The sequence below is a fragment of the Bos taurus genome, chromosome 15 (genome assembly GCF_002263795.3).
Source record: "Bos taurus isolate L1 Dominette 01449 registration number 42190680 breed Hereford chromosome 15, ARS-UCD2.0, whole genome shotgun sequence".
Classification (NCBI taxonomy): Eukaryota; Metazoa; Chordata; class Mammalia; order Artiodactyla; family Bovidae; genus Bos; species Bos taurus.
Genome location: NC_037342.1, coordinates 33,395,203 through 33,412,317, shown reverse-complemented (window position 1 = coordinate 33,412,317; position 17,115 = coordinate 33,395,203). Strand labels below are relative to the sequence as shown.

Genomic DNA, 17,115 nt, shown 5'->3' with positions numbered 1-17,115 from the left:
CCAGGGAGCAGACGGCGGGGCTCCGCCAGCTCCGCACTCAACACCCAGGACGCCAGTGGGCACTCGCTCACGGCCTCGGCTCTGGTCAGGGCGCTGTCCCCACTGCTGCCCTCAAACACCCTGCTCCTCCCGGCCTGTGCTTGTGCTGCCCTCCTGCAGGAGATCGACACCTTCCTGGGGTGACTCTCTCCTCCTCTGTGAAGGGGGCCCTGCTCCACCCCGCAGGGGCACTCTGGCCTCTCTCCTCACAGCTCTCATTACACGAATGGGGTTTCCCAAGCATGCCTCTGCCGGGAGAAACCACTGCTTCTTCCCTGCTGCATTCCACATGGAGAAACACACGGTAGGTGCCCAATAAATACCTGCTGACTGTGATTCCATTCTAAGGGGAGTGAGTAAACTCCCCCAGCCACTGTCTGTCTGTCCGGCCCATGGCAGGCGAAGCCCTTGTGGAGCTCAGTGAGCTGTCTGCACCTGCAGTCACCCAGGAAGGCTTTGTAAACCTCAGTCTCTTGTCCCCTCTCTGTGGTGCCTGCTGTCCTGCCGTTGAGTCGATACACATCCTGAGCATCCCTCCAAGCAGATTCCTTTGACAGTAAACCTCGGTTGCTGGCTTGAACTGAGGCCTTCCATACAAAGAGCAGGTGGCATTGTGAAGGGGTAATGTTTGGGGCTTGTCTACCGGGCTTCAGCTAGTCGAACGAAAGGTGTCATTGGCTCAGTGGGTTTATTACTGGATGCTAAGTAGTTCCCCTCTCGTCTCTGGGCCGTGCGACCTCCTGAACAAAGGCCTCGGTCCTCATGGAGGGGACAGGGCAACCCAGATAAATGCCTGCCTGCGAGGGGGGTTGGGAGGAGGAAAAGAAGGTTCCTTGGGAATTCCCTGGCGGTCCAGTGGTTAGGACTCAGTGCTTTCACCGTTGTGGCCTGGGTTCAATCCCCAGTGGGGAACTAAGATCCCTAAAGCTAAGAGGTGCAGCCAAAAAGAAAGAAAAAAGCAAAACGTTCCTGAACTGAAGGGAGGAGCCGATGGCAGGGCTCTAAAGAACACGCTTACAGATCAATAGGAACAGTCATCTGCGTGCCTTCAACATGGGTGTCATCGCACCTGCTCTCAAGGAGGTCAGCAGAACTGCAGTTGAATGTTTTTCAAAGGGGCAAGAGGTGTGGGGTCCGCAGCAAATGGCTGTCTTCTTGGTCACATTCTGCCCATTCCTGCGGGACCTCCCGACTCCACCATCACTTTCTGTCCCCTTCCTTCCTGACTTCCTGATTCCCAGGGCTGGCTGGCCTGGCAGCTGGCGGCTCACCAGTTTTGGAGGCAGCTTCTGCTGCGAAGTCGGCAGCAAACTTCTTGAGGACCTCTGCGCTGTCTTCCTTCACGAAGAGGCCGATGAAGTTGGAGGAGGTGTAGAGCTCCAGGGGCAGTGGGGCTGAAAACTTGCATCTCCAGCGGCTGACGGTGGTCTGCAGGGCCTCCCCCAGGGCGTCTACCTTGCTGTCCTCACACTGGCGGGGAAAAACAAGAGGCTTCTTTCAGAGCCAAGGGGCAGTGTCTGCCACTGCTTAACTTCTGTATCCTCTGCCCAACAGTGGGGGCTGAGGAGGCAGCCCTGGAACCATTGCTCCTGTCTGCAAGGAGGGAGAAGACCCGCAGCCTCCCAGTTATCTGGAGACGGATTATCCAGCGGGTAGCTTAAACCAGGGCAATGGACCCCCTCCCCATGCCCTCCCTCCATGCTGTGCTCGGAGCCCTGCCAGAATGCAGTAGGGCTGGCCCAGCAGAGATGGAGCATGAGGGACACGCCAGGAGAGTGCGCAGCACCCCAAGGTAAGTTGCTGTGCATTTTCTGTTGTTTGGCATCATCTGCACCTTTTCTCTTCAGCCTAAATGATCCAAAGCCGATGCCACCTTTACCCCACAGTACTGGGGGAGAATGAGGCTCCGAGAGTTGTGGCATCCTCCTCCTCCTACACCCCCACCCCCTGAGAGCTGGAAGAAAGAATGAGAGTGTCTCAAACTCCACGTGCTTTTGAGAAAGATCCTGGGTGACTAAGAGGAAATGATCATCATTTTAATTTTCAGCGTGAATGGTGACAGACAGGGTGTTAGGAACAAATTTTCACCTATAAAAGGGCGTGGGGGATGGAGAATATGAATGAGATTCTGGAAAAACCACCCAAAATATTAGAAAAACATATTGTCTTAAAGTGTGATCATTCTGCCTTATCGTGACTATAGCTGGATACATCCGTTATTCTCCATCTCTGCAGAGAACCAAAGGAGATGAAATGTGTTTACACTTACTGGAATGAGAGGGATTTAATTCAGTCACTACCTAAGCTTCATGAGGCTAGAATTATGGGTCAGGTAACAATGTCAGGAGAAAAGTATCTCCTTCCATTTCTAGAAAGACCTCTAACGTGGCAAAACCTGTAGACAGTGTGCAGGAGGCGAAAGTCACTTCCCCGTCTAGAGATTACATTTCTCACCCCCAGCTTTCTAACACCTGCTCTTTCTTTGTCAGAGGGGAGGGAGATGATCGACAAGGGGAAGCCAGATTAGAGAACCCATTCCCCTCACGGCTGCCAGAACAGTGGGCCATGCAGTAGGTCAGGCTTGTCCCCTGGGTCCTGAGGAGCACACGGTCACCACGATGCTACACCAGGCCTGGTGTGCTCCCGGGTCTTGGCAGATATTAGAAAGAGGACAAGGGCTTTCCTGGTGGTCCGGTGGTTAAGAATCTGCTCCTCTGTTGCAGGGGGTGCAGGTTCAATCCCTGATGGGGTAAGATGCTGCATGCTGCACACCCCACCCTCAAAATAAAGAGAAGAGGAGGACGACTGGGGTGAGCAGCCGACCTCACTGAATCCCCCAAGGCTCATCCCTCTCTGGAGCTGTGACTGTTTCTGCCAACATCCTGCGAGGCTCCCAGCTTTGACTCTAGTCCCTCAGGGCCAAAGGGATGTGGGCACCCTGGGGTGGGGGGAGGGGGCTGTGGCTCACCATGAAGAACTGGCAGAGGGTGATGTGGGGGAAGATGTTGTGCGCCTTGTTCTTGCCGCAGATCTGCTTCGACTGCTGCCAGAAGTCGGAGAGCTTCTGCGCTAAGGGCCCGGTGGGGCGGAGGTAGAGGACATACTCCCGGGGCAGGGGGTCATCCAGGAAGGGGTCGCCGACGTGGGAGAACAACCTGCCAGAGAGACGGGGGCCGAGCCAGCCTCACTTGAGGACCATGGAAGCCAAGGGAGAACTGAAATCAATATCCATCCTTTGCAGCCTCTACCCGTCACGCACTGCGAGCGAGAGGGTCTCTGGTTTTGTACTTTAAAAAATCTGCCTCCTGAAGTGCACAGTTTGTAACCAACTCTCAGACACACCAACATCTCTTCTCCTGCCTGTCCTATGGCATTTGCATCCCACAACTCCCCCCCAAAATCCTAAGGCCACCCTCTCTAGGAAGCATTGAGGATCAACTCCAAATCCTTTCCTAGGCCACCAGCAACGGTCCAGCCTGCCTGTCCCTCCAGCTCAGTCTAGGCTTAAACCCACATGCCTCCGAAGACGAGGGAAGCTTCAGGGGGCCGCTTTGTGGGGTCGGCCCTGGCTAGTCCTATCCTGCTGGAAGGTCAGTGGATGTTTGTCAACTGATTTGTCCAGTATCTACAGCATATCTTTAAGTGACTGAGTGGGGAGCAGGGGTGAATATCATGACAGAGACAGCATCTTGGAAATGCTCTGAATTTCTTTCAATAGCTCTGAGGGAAGCACACTCTGGGGCCAAGGCTCAGGGGGCAAATGGCTTGTCACGCAGCCTCCTCTCCCCATTGGAAGGGTCCATTAGAGACAGGCTGCACATCCCTGCTCAACCACACACACACACACACACACACATGGGATTAATTACATGCTATTTGCTCAATTTATTTATTTTATACCAACCAGTCACATGCTGCCTGAACGCTTCTTCCTCCTGTGGATGCCAAGGCTTTTTGTCTGGAAGGAGAAATCAGATTTGTATTGTTAGTATTTTTAACCTCCTATCAGCTTTTCCCACCACAGTGACAACGCTGGGTGTGAAGCAGGCATGGTGAAGCCTCTTCAGGGGTGTGGGGGAGACACCTGCAGCAGGGTGTCCCCCCGGGGGTCACAGCAAAGCCTGTGGACCTTAGAACCCGTGATTAATTTCCATGTCATTAGCATTCAATTCGCATGCAGCCTGACAGCTCATGGCATCTATTTTTAGCCGTTTCCACATTAGACTTTTATTTTTGCTTCCCTAAAGGTTGTCATGTCTTGCTTTTCCCTCCTTCCCTTTCACCCACTCACTCTTCCTGACCCAGATCCCCTGCAGAGCACTTTCTCATTTGCAGCCTTTTGGCAAAGTGTGTTAGAAAGTGGTGCTGGGGCTGTTAAGACTTGAGGCTAAATGCCCACAAGGACAATTGGTCTGGTTCAATCCAAGGCCTCCTCCCACCTTCCTCCAATCACCACCAGCATTCTCAGGCTGGATCCAGAGTCTCCAATGACTGTACATTTTGGGGACACACAGCACTGGGTAAAGGCTTCCCAGGGGGCTCAGTGGTAAAGAATCCGCCTGCCAAGGAGATGAGGGTTCAACTCCTGGGTCGAGAAGATCCACTGGAGGAGGAAATGGCAACCCACTCCAGTCTTCTTGCTGGGAGAATCCCATAGACAAAGGAGCCTGACGGGATACAGTCCAAAAGGTTGTAGAGAGTCCAACACAACTGAGCAACTGAGCGTACCCACAGCACATGGTAAAGGGGACTGGCCAGAGAAGGGAAGCTGTCATGCCCACTGCTGGAGAAACACTCAAGAGTTCTGTGTGCAGTGGGGTGGTCTCACAGGTGGTTCTGGCACCAGGTCACAGCCGTGTACACAGGCATCCGAGAAGAGCCCTTCTGAGATGTCAGATGGGTCTCCAAAATCTACAGTTCTGGGTTTGTACCCAGTTTTGCTATTTGGCCATCCATTCATGCATTCAAGTTTATGGCTGTTTAATATATACATCTTGAATGGCAATGACTTTGTCAGCACTGTGCTGGGTTCTAGGAATACAGTGAAAATCGAGACTTCTATGGCCCCTGGCCTCACGGGGTCTTTGCACAGATAACTATTGAATCACACTGGTGGTCAGTGCAATGAGGGGAGGGCACAGGGAACCCTAAGTGCATGGCCGGAGACACCTGACCTGGGCAGGGAGCGGCGGATTGTGTGTGAGGACGATGGAGCCAGAATTCACCCAGTACCTCTCCTCTATAAGCAAGAAGCCTTCAACAGTGCCCGACACACTGGAGGTGATTAATAATCAATTACGCCTGTCCAGTTATACTACCCCAATTCGGGGTCTTTGGGAAGGAGGAGAGAGGGGAGGAGTTTCTAGTTTAAACTGATACGCTTTCCAAGCATCCTTTTCCCGATTGCCTGCTGAACCCAACTCCTCCTTTCTTTTCCTGGTCCCTCTATGGAGCAGTGAGAACCGATGACACTGTGACAATCACAGAGGGTCAGATTGGAAGGGACCTCAGATATCAACTAGGGGCCCAACTGCTTCATTTGACGAGGGGAAATTCAGGTGAAGGAAGTCGAGTCATGTAATCAGGACAGCCAGATTCAATCAGTGAGCGCAGGGTGAAGGGCAGACTCCAGCCTGATTCAAGGCCAGCCCCAATGGCTCTGTTCCATGGTCCAAAGAGAAATGCCTTTCCCCCCACAAAAATCTAAACACAGATACCAAATGATCAGAATAAAAAATCTGCACAGCTAAGTATAACAACATTCTAGAAGACAAGCCTCCTTACAGTAAGATGAGATTATGGAGAAGCAAGACAGACTCCTTGGAACCCCTTGGAACATAGGCTGGTGCAGAAAAATGCTGGAAATGTAGGAAACCCCCACTTCCCCACACCTGGATAAGGTGCTTAATTGTTGGCAAGATGCCAGCCCTGTTTCCTTTACCACTTCCTAGACAGAGGCCACACGGTCTTTTAGAGGTTAGAATCTCCCAGAGATTAAGCTCACCAAAAAAAAAGCCCATCATTTCAAAAACAATTGGGAAAAGGAAAGCTCACTCGTACGATGTGCTATCTATATCAAGGATCCACTTTTTTTCTAGGTTCTTCCTCCAATGAAATATATCCTATCTGAAGTTTTTTTTCCTTAAGCACTGGGAATAACCTCTGGAAATGAAAGCTCTCATTAAGTTGTGGTCCCTGCAATTCAAAAGCCAAGTTTTGGGGAGGATTCAGATACAACTGAGAAAGATAACAAAAGGTCTGGGTATTAAGGCTGTGGTGAAAGGCTAAGGAGACCCAAATTCTTCTTTCTGGAGAAGGCTGAGAGGTCTTCAATTTTGTGGAAGGTTATCATATCTGATGTACCTTCTCTCGTGAGGGTCAGCTAAAGTAAAATGCCTTTTGGCCATATCAGAAGGGACTCAAGTTAGACACCAGGAAGAACTTTCTTGGCAGTAACATGCTTTGAGGGCTTCTATCCCTGGGTTGGGAAAGTCCCCTGGAGAAGGGAATGGCAACCCACTCCAGTATTCTTGCCTGGAGAATTCCCATGACAGAGGAGACTGGCAGGCTACAGTCCATGGGGTTGCAAAGAGTCGTACACAACTGAGCAACTGAACACACACATACACAAACACAACATGCTTTAAAGTGGCTTTTTGGTTTGGTTTTGTTTGGGGAGTTTCTAGGAAGCAGTTACCGATCTGACCCAGGTGTGTGATTCTCTAGGCAGGAGGCCATGGAGGGGGAAGAGCATGACTTCCCCAGGGTCCTGAGCTCTGCTGCTCCATCACCCACTGCCAGGCTGACAGTGCTTCGGGCTGTTTGTTCCCAGAACTCTGCCCACAGAACAGACTGAACACGGGCAGTGGCAGAATGTCTCCCCACTCCAGCCCGCTGAAGAAAGCCTGTTGCCATAGAGCTCCCACCTCCATGGTCCATTGGTGGGCCCGGTGCCAAGAACAGTGGGGCGTGGGGGCTGGACCCCAAACGCCAGGCTGAGCTCGAACAGCTGCTACCCCTCAGAGGGACTCAGAAGCTGGCAGAGCGCACTGGGCAGATAAAGGGGGAAATACCCCTTTAAACTCCAAGAACTGCACTCTAGTCACCGGATGACAGCTGCTCGTTATTTAGATGGGACTTTCGTGGTTTAGCATCAGAGAGACATGTGAACCACTGAGGTTTTGCTATTATGTTACATGAGAACACAAATTTGACTTTGGACCCTAGTTCTAACCTTCCCAGTTATGTCTAGGGTTCATTCTTAGCAGAGTGTGGGGGGAAAAAATGATGCAATCTCTAATGCGTGCTAATGATGGGCAAGAAAAGCCCAAAGCAGATATAAGCAATAGCACATCAGAAAAATCAGGCAAGCAGCTGTGAGGAAATCAGCCAGATGGGGACGACCCAGCAGCACCATGGACGGCTGTGCTTCAGGCAGCCGGGATGGCCAGGACCCCTGTGTGCCCGCAGCTCTGCTGAGTTTCGGGTCCACGGTAGATCTGGACCCAGAACCACGGCTCTATCCAGACACCACGGTCACGGCTGTGGCAGGCAGAGCAGCATCCTTCCTTCCTTCCCCACACCCACCTGCCCTCCATTCTCTTGATCTCCTTCTCCTCCCAAGGAACTCTTACCAGGAAACCAAATGTAAACTAAGAATAAAACCAAGAGTTTAATGGGTGTCGCTTTCTGATCTGAAGTTTGGTTGGAGCCCTCTCAGAAACCATGGTTTCTGGGGCCCATGGCCGAATTGAGGCCTGATGAGTGGACTCGGCTGGTCCCATGTCTGGGCCCAGCAGGATCCTCAGCCCCTCTCTCCGAAACACAGGTTCTGAGCCCGACTGGAATTTCCTGCTTAATTGTCACCCAGGCTGACTTCCCCTGCAGCCGCTCTGGTGCTCTGAGCTCCACTGGCGTCTCTGACGCTCCCAGTAGATCAGGTCCTCCCAGCCGAGCACCAGTCGTATGCCGGGCACTGTGTTCTCATCAGCAAGTGAAGGAGGAGGAAGGACGATCCTCGTCCTCAAAGAGTTCATAGCGTCAAGACACACAAGTGGCTTACACGGCGACATGTTAATGGCCGTGATAGAAGAAGTGCCAGGTGTGCTAGTACTGGGGTAGCTCAGGATAGGGGGCTGCCGACTCAGGTAGCGGGGCTGAGGCTCTCAAACTGTCCAGCAAGCTACTCTAGGTCAGCACACCACAGCCAACTGAGATGCCACAGGAAACTGTGAGCTTTTGAATGCAACAAAGTCACCCTCATTATCTGTTGAGTAACCCCTGTAAGCTACGAGCTCAACGTAGTTCCAGTTTCATTCTTTTAACTTTCCATCTGACACTGGAGTACAGCTTATGTTTTAGTTTGAGAAGAGATTCAGCAAAGTGATTCATTTATAAGTATACATGCATCTATTCTTTTTCAAACTCTTTTCCCATTTAGACTGCTATATAACATTGAGCAGATACCCTGTGCTATATAGTAGGTCCTTGCTGGTTATCTGTTTTAAATATAGCAGTGTATACATGTCAATTCCAAAGTTACAGTTTTAACAGATGACTTTCTTGTATTTCCCCTGGTGTCTTATCTTTGTGAAGCTGGGGTTTTGGCAACTGCTATAGTAAAAAGCAAGAACCCAGTGTGGCCCAATGGGGAACAGGAAATAAGTATGGCAATGTCCAACCTGTTCCTAAGGTTTGAGCCATTGTGCAGCGCCCAACAGATATGCATACCCCATTAGTAAGTAGTTGCGGTTCTTTAAGAACGAAATTAAAATAATTTTCTTTCAATTTTGTGTAGTATTTTTTTCATATGGCCTTTAAGTTGTTAGGAGCAATTAACTGAGTTGTTTGGGTTTAGCTACTAAATACACAAAACCATTAGGTATTTCTGTTGGTCTACAGGCTCTATGTAAAAATTACTCAGACACTCTAGGATGCTATGAACTGAAAAAGCTGCAATCTGTCCAAGAAGAAATAATGCTTGATTTGAATCTTAAACTGAGAGTCAGAGCTGGCTACAAAAATTCACAAGGAGAGAAGGGTTTCTGAAGCGAAGACCATGTCAAGGTGAGAGGCAGCACTGTACGGGTAGGGAAGCTGGAGTTTGGTGATACTAGACCAAGAATGGTAATGCTTGAAGAAGATGAGGATGGAGCTGGAAAGGTTGGAGGGGACAGCTCACAAAAGTCTTCATGCCATTTTTGAGCTTTGACCTCATGGCTTTATGCAGTGGGGAACAATGAAGGCATGATCAGATATGCGTATAAGAGACAGATTTAAGGGAGACTAAATCAAGTGTTGGAGATGACTTAAAAGGCCTTGACAATTGATCAGAAGAGGGACACTGAGAGACTGAACTGTAATGAGGATGGGGATATTCAGAAAGATGTTTGGACTGTTGACTGAGTGAAGCTTGGAGATGGATTAGCAACCGTAGCTTACAGGCTTATACGGATGGTGGAGACACCCCTAAGTGAGAATGCAGGGTAGAACAAGTTTGGCCTGGGGTGGTGAGTGATGAGTTGTTATTGTCCCCTGGAGAACCTGGGGGTCTCGGCTAACTACAGCTAGACCAAATACCATTAACAGACAGCAGGTCTAGGTATAGCGTGCCATGTCCCCAAAGCTTTCTCTGTTAGCTTGACTATGATTCCTTATCTCTCTGTTTTAAAGCCAGACACTTCTTTTTGGCTACCGACCGAATTCCCATTTCCTAAGGAATACCTTCAGCTCCCAACTTGTTCAATACTGAGGTCAGTAAATACTCATGCCATCCTTGGCTCAGGCAGATAGGTTAGCAGCCCCAGGTTCTTCAGGTTGACTCATCTCTCACCCACAGAGGAGAGTTAATCTTTTACTTTATTGCACTTGATAACTCTCAAATATCTGACACCTGCAGTGAAAAACAACAGGCAGCACACACACAATGGAAATAGCAATAACATTCCCTCGAAACAGTAAGACTTTGATTCAATCGAGTAGAAAATGAATGTGCGGAGCTTTCCAGTTACTTGATGTTGTGCAGCCCTTGGCTTTGGTTTGCTGGTAGGTGTGTGCTCATGGTCTCAGCATCCCATAAGCTCTGTGCAGTGGTTCCTGTGACCTACTCATTTGTGAAGAAAAGGGACAAGAGGTCAAGTGTATAATCCTCCAAGTGGATAAGGCTCCCTGGGCAACCAAAGTTGAATTATATCTTTCTCTTGTGTAGCTAAGACAATCTCAACTTAGAAACATTTACAGCAAATATAGGATTTTTAAAAAACGCTCTCTACTTCTAAGATACCAGGTGTTAAATTTTCCACATCTAATACTGTGAATTCAATTAAAAGATGACCTAATTAATCAGATATCTCATTCTTTTCCCTGGATCTGCACCAGACGGGGCAAACTTGGAACCCAACTTCTATTTTTCTTGGTTGGAGAGTCTAGTCATATAAAGAAGCCACCGGTGCCACTAAGCAAAACTGAGGAATTTTAAAAGGGTGTCTGTATTTGAAAAACAGACGTTGTCTTGTAATGTGGTTTTAGATAGAGATACAGAGACTTTTATTGTGCTCCATGAAGAGTCACCCGCTCAGTGCCAGCTCCTTCATGGATGATTTGCGGCAGCTTGAGCCTGCCTGAAGCTGACGGCTATCCTGAGAACAAAGGGCAAGCGGGTAATTCTGCATCTCTGTTTCTCGTAGGAGAAAAATAAGGACAAGGATGTCAATGGCAGAAGGCCTTCTATGTACCAGGCACTCAGATGTTAAGCCTTGTGACAAATGGTGAAGTCGGTACTGTGAGGAGCCTCTCTGGACCTGGGTGGCTCTTCCCTGACAGGTCAGCTGTCCAGTCATCTCTGTGGCTGTCCCAACCCAAGGGTTGGTTCTGGAGACAGGGACCAAAGTCTGCATGAATCAAAGCAGTATACTGAGGAGTCAAAGCACAACTTAGAATCCCAGCAAGCAGCCTCCAAACTCCATCCTCTCTGGAAACTCAGGGAAAAGCAGACCCTAAGCCTCACTGGGTGTGTTCCTGCAGATCTGGGATGCCTTCCAGGTTGGAATGGGACTTCTTGGCAAGAGAAAGTATCCCCCATGAGCAGTGCCCCCCATCAGGACCAGCAGGGTATGAGGATGGGGTGGAGGAACACAAAATAGAGCAGACAAGGGTCCAGGCTACTCTATGGCCAGTGATGGAGAGGATTTGAGAGCAACCAAAGCAACCCCCTAAATTTACACCTGTAGCCTCCTCACCCATTACTGACTATTAATCGAGGCTTTGGGTTCTGACATGGTTACCCTCGCGGCTGTGCTGCGCTAAGTCACTTCAGTTGTGTCCGACTCTGTGTGACCCTATGGTCTTAGCTGGCCAGACCCCTCTGTCCATGGATTCTCCAGGCAAGAATACTGGAAGGGGCTGCCATGCCCTCCTCCAGGGGATCTTCCCAACCCAGGGATCAAACCCATGTCTCTTATGTCTCCTGCATTGGTGGCAGGTTCTTTACCACTAGCACCACTTGGGAAGCCCACCCTCACGGCTACCAGTGGCCAATAAGATCCATATAGACGCAAACCCACTTTTATTTGATCAAAAGTCAAACGAATATGAGGGATCATATTTAGCTTAGTGGAGCAGCTTTGTGGAGCAGCTAAGAGTCACACAAGCCAAGAAGGGGGAAGAGGTGGCATTTTAGTAAGAAGTCAAATAAAAACCAAGGACTGGCCAAGTACTGTTGCCCTAGTGTGTCCCTGCAGGATCTAGGATATGGGTGCTGGTTTTCAGCTACCCGGGAGCTTTAGTTCTTTCATCTCCAAAGGGGAGATGATGAACACACACAGGGAGGCTGAGGAAGAGAGATGGGACCTTTAGAAACTGTTCTGAGGTCCTCAGAAGCAACAAAGAGTGACGATACACAGTGATTCTATAGCTGCAAAGCATCTTAGGACCATCCTGTCCATTCCTCCTTAACCAGACAAGGTTGTACTTCCTTCAAGGGATCTTTCCTGTCTGTCCTTACAGACCTTAAGACAAGGGGACAACAGTTTCTTTTTCTGCTCAATAATCTTTGTGCTCAGAAAGTTCTTCCAGCTGTGCCCAAACTCAGGCCACATTTTCTGTACCTAGGAGACTTGGTCACTCTTTCCTATATAACAAAATCATGGATTCTGTCACACAAGGGATTCCGGCTACTTTTTGTCATCACGGCCAGTAAGATAGGCTTGCAAAGACCCCGGCAGTTCAGTCTAACAAGCGCATCTCTGGCCCCCTCCCTGTGAAGCTGAAGGAGGGCAGTGAGAGGCCTGTCAATACACATAAACTCTAATGGGCCGACCCATTTCCTTCAGAGGAAATGAACCTAATGGAGAAAGATATATTGATCACAAAGACCCAATTTCATGATCAGTCTCCTGGTGGTGAACCCTTTCAGTTGGCCAGGGCCTAATGGCCTGTCTGAGAGCCGTGCATCTAACAATCAATGGGACAGCACGCCTGCCGGGGGCCCAGGGACGCTACCACCAAGAGGCCGACCAATGGGAGGAAAAACCTGTGGGCTTTTACAGAGGGCTAATCAGAGGAGGAGAAAAAAACTGCTGAGCTTTTTGGGGCTTTAAGAAGGCCTTCCAATGGAAGAACTTCAACCTGCAGTGCTGCCCCCTGTCTCTGCAGCAACAAGGCTCTACTTCCCAGCCCATAAAGAGTCTATTAGGCAGCTCTCCTCAGGGGGCGGTTAGCAGGGGAAATGCAGCTTGGGTCCCCTGATGTTTTGTGTGGTGGGGCTCAGCAGCCCGCATGGAGAGGCCTTATTTTGTTATTGCTAAGAAGGGGCAGGGGCTCTGGCCTCTGCTGTAGGGAGGCAGCCGTTTGTAATTGGGAAACCAGCCATTAGACCATGGGTGGTGACATAAGAAAATACACTTCTCTTTGCCTCTAAGTCTCCCTGGGATCTAGACAAAGACTTTTTCTCCCCCTGAGATCGATGTGTTTTTGCATGGAGGCAACAAGGGAGTGTCTGCCGTGTAAAAAGGGGCACATTCTCAGGAGCCCACCTCTTACTAATTGTGGGACTGTGGATGAGTTAATTATCAGAAGTTTCATTTTCCCAGTCTTTTCAACGGGGCTAACAATACCTACCATGAGATATAACGATGATTAATATCAATATCAGACCATTTGAAGAGCTTGGCACAGCGTCTGGCATATATTCGGTGCTTAAAAATAACACCTGCACAGACGCCTATGCATATTATCTAACAATCTTTGCTATTTGCCCAGAATAAATGTCTGTGAGTTCCATGCTAATAGGAATATTTCAAGACTGGGCAACAGAAGACCCAGCTCCCCTCTCTGCTAAAAACAACCTACAACCATTTTTGAAGATCTTGAGCAGTATATGAGATTGGAGAGAAGAGAGAAATCTTCCTAGAGAAGGCAGTAACACAGGAAGAGGCGCGGAGGGAAAACCAGCCAGTGATATGTGGCTGTTACAGAGAAAGTCCACAGGGGAGCTCTCACTAAGGGGGACACAGCCCAGACTGCTGGGAGGCAGGCAGGAAAGCTCAGCCTCCATCAGAAAGGGGGCTGGGAGTCACTGAGAGGCCCCGAGCAGGGGGGGACAGAGTTTCCTCTCACAGAAGGAATCCAAGGGAAGGAGGGACAGCCAGCCCCAGTCTGGGTGTCTGAGGTCATCAGGCGCTGGGGAGAGACTTGTCAGGGTTCCCTTCCTCCTCCGAGATCCTGTTACTGGCCCTCCCTGTGGGGCCTGTGTTCCCCAGGCCGAGGGGGAATATGAGCTGAATCATATCCCAAAGGAACAGGACACAAGTATCGAAAGTTCAATCCTCTGTGCATGCTGAACTACTATTATTCCCTGAGAAACAGAAGATCAGAAGCCACATCTGTTTGGGCCAAAGACACACAGCAAGCTGGGGACCCAGGGATCCCGGAATCAGGTGAAAGGAAATCACCAATGTTAAGAGTCACATGTGGCCCAGTCCCCTGCCTGGAACAAGTTCTCAATAAAAATGGCCAAGATTTATCTTTTGATGACAATCTCCTCTATCCTCTCTGGGACTTAACCATTTTTGCATGCTTTCAGACACTTTTCCTCTTCTAAGAGAGACAGGAGGATGGGAAGCGAGTTGGTGCCCTAACAAGTCGCTGAGTTCAGTTTTCACATTAAGGCATCGCTCTCTGACTCTTGTCAGTCCATAAGATTCTGTTTCTAGGTTACGGGTTCTGGAGAAAACCATGGAGATCAGGCACCCCTGGGAGGGGGTGGCGGGGGGAGTGTCTGTTGTGTAGAGTCTCTGTCTCCCTGCATAAAAGAGGGTATAGTGGAGGGTCGGGGTGGCAGTTAATAAAGAGCCGCAGAGAGCCCCCAGACGCCTTCCAGGCTGGCGGACCAATGCAGAAGTGCTCCGAGGTGGACAGGGAAGCTCCTGCAGGAAGACACAGGAGAAAGGACTGGCCCTGGGGAGGCAGGACTTGCGGGGGCTGGAGAAGGACAGGGCTCACCCATAAACAGGCCGGCAGTGCTGAGGCTTTGCTCAAGATTTCTATATCATCACTCCTGGACCCTCCTAACTGCCCTGGGAGGTAGAGCACCCATGTTATTTTCATTTCACTGATGAGAAGGTGACAACAGAGAGGTCAAAATTCTTATTCAGCTGACACAGCAGCATGACTGTGGCTTTAGCTTGCTTTTTTTTAATTTTTATATTGGAGTATAGCTGGTTAACAATGTTGTGATAGCTTCAGGTGCACAGCAGAGTAACTCAGCCATACATATACATGTATCCATTCTCCCCCAGACTCCCTTCCCGTCCAGGCTGCCACATGACACTGAGCAGAGTTGCATGTGCTACACAGTAGGACCTTATTTAACCGGCTTTTTCATGAGCTCTGAGGTGCAACTGAGTCTATGAGGGTAATCGTGGCCACGACGACTGGCAAGCGAGAATTATCACATACGGAGGGAGCTGCCCCACCTCCACCGCCACCAAAAAGGATCTGGGAGAGACAGACGAACAGGAGGAGTCACTCCAGTTGCAGAGACGGCTTTGTTTCCTCCTCCCATTTCCACCTCCCTCCCTCTCCAAGTCACTAGCATCAGCTAAAAATACTTAAACACGGATGGCTTTTCGTCCCTCTGAAACGGTTTCAGCCCAAAGCTTCACAGGAGGATTTGACTCACAGTGTGTGGGGGTCAGAGAAAAGTACAGACCAAACAGAGCCGCCGTCGCTTCACACCGTCGCCACGTACCTCTTCACACAGCCAAGATGGAGTGAGTGTTTACTAGGAGCCGGGCACTGTACCGACATTGTAAATAGAAATGATCTCATTCAATTCCCTCACCGAACAGGTGGGAAAAGTGAGGCTTAGAGACACTGGATAATAGAATGAAGCCAGGAAGAGGGAGGTATGGCATTCAAGCACGAGCTCAGGAGCACACACGTCCTCGGAGAAGACAGACGTCAGGCCCAGCGTGGCCACCCTGCTTCCGGGTCACGGCGAGGTGAAGGCCAGTGATGATCTTCCATGGAAACTTGCTACGAAACACAACAGTGCTGTCTTCTCACAACTTGTGACGGTTCTTTGTTTGTTCATTCACTCAGTTAAACATTCCATCACCAGCACATATCACATCCAGCTCTGTTGCTGGGCACTGTGCTAAGGGCGGTGAATATCATGATAGAAACCATGGCCACTGCCCTTAAGGGAAGTCACCATACGGCCAATTCAACAACTAGGTATCAGAAAGAGGAGGAAGCCAACATTAACGGGGCACCTGATACATGCTATGCATTTGCAGGTATCAGCCTGTATGATTCTTAAACCAATTTGATGGAGTGGCTATTATTGCCTCCATCTTATACACAAAGAAACCATGGAGTAGGAAGATTCAAAGTGTTGCTGAAGGCACACATAAGTCAGTGACAGTTTTGGCATTAAAACAGGTCTTGTCTTCAAACCCATGTTCTTCTGGCCAGCACCCTACTTCCCTGCCCCACTCCCATTCTCTCCCTCCACTGAATGATGGAAGTCAGTTACCATGTGGTTAAAGAAAAATAAGCCTTGGATTTGAAGAATTAAGTTGAGGGTCTTCTACCAGGAGGATGCGTTATTACCATGGGATTCTTGAGAGGACCTCTGAAGGAGGATGTAAGGCAGACACACCACTGAGTCTTGTGTGTGAGCCAAAGTCTACTAGACCCAATCCCATTCTGCTGCCCACTTATTTGAAGAGCTATTTGTGGCTGCAGAGGGTGAAGAGACAGGGAACCCTCCTACACTGTTGGTGGGAATGTAAATTGGTGCAACCACCGTAGAAAACAGGAGGAGGCTCCTCAGAAAACTAAAGATACGATCCAGAAACCCCACTCCTGGCCATGTATCCAGACTAAACTATAATTCAAAAAGATACATACAACCCAACGTTTACTGCAGCACTATTTACAATAGCCAAGACATGGAAGCAGCCTAAATGTCTATCAGTAGAAGAATGGATAAAGAAGATGTGGTACATATGTATACAATGGAATACTACATGGCTACAAAAAGAGAATAAAATAATGCCATTTGCAACATGAATGGACCTAGAGATGAACATACCAACTGAAGTCAAGAGAAAGACAAACCTCACATAGTACCATTTACACGTGGCATCGAACATATGACGCAAATGAACTTATCTGTGGATCAGAGTCATGCACGTGCAGGACACGCTGGGCTGCCAAGGTGGACGTGGAGGGGAAGGGGTTGAGGGACGGATGGAGTGGAAGACTGGGGTTAGCAGATGTAACCTTTTATATACAGAAGGGATAATCAACAAGCTCCTACTGTATAGCACAGAAAACTATACCCAATATTCTATGATAAGCCATAACGGAAAAGAAGGTAAAAAATTCAATGCAAATATATGTATAACTGAATCACTCTGCTGTATAGCAGTAATTAACACAACACGGTAAATCAACTGTACTTCAATAAAAAAAGAAGAGGCAACTTTAAAAAAAACACATTGAAGTTGTATTACGGTGATGGATTGTTTTTCTAGTAATTTTTCTTTATTGTATTGTTACATTGTTGGT

General features: G+C 49.1%; 1 protein-coding gene across 1 annotated transcript in view; it reads right to left on the bottom strand.

Annotated features, from left to right (window-relative positions):
• Positions 1-17,115, bottom strand: part of UBASH3B (ubiquitin associated and SH3 domain containing B) — a 148,223-nt gene that overhangs the window by 27,580 nt on the left and 103,528 nt on the right. The window contains exons 2-4 of the mRNA NM_001206128.1: positions 3,944-3,997; positions 3,008-3,194; positions 1,311-1,509 (exon numbers count right to left, since the gene is read on the bottom strand). Of these exons, the coding sequence (NP_001193057.1) occupies positions 1,311-1,509; positions 3,008-3,194; positions 3,944-3,997 (440 nt within the window). The remainder of the gene's footprint in view (positions 1-1,310; positions 1,510-3,007; positions 3,195-3,943; positions 3,998-17,115) is intronic.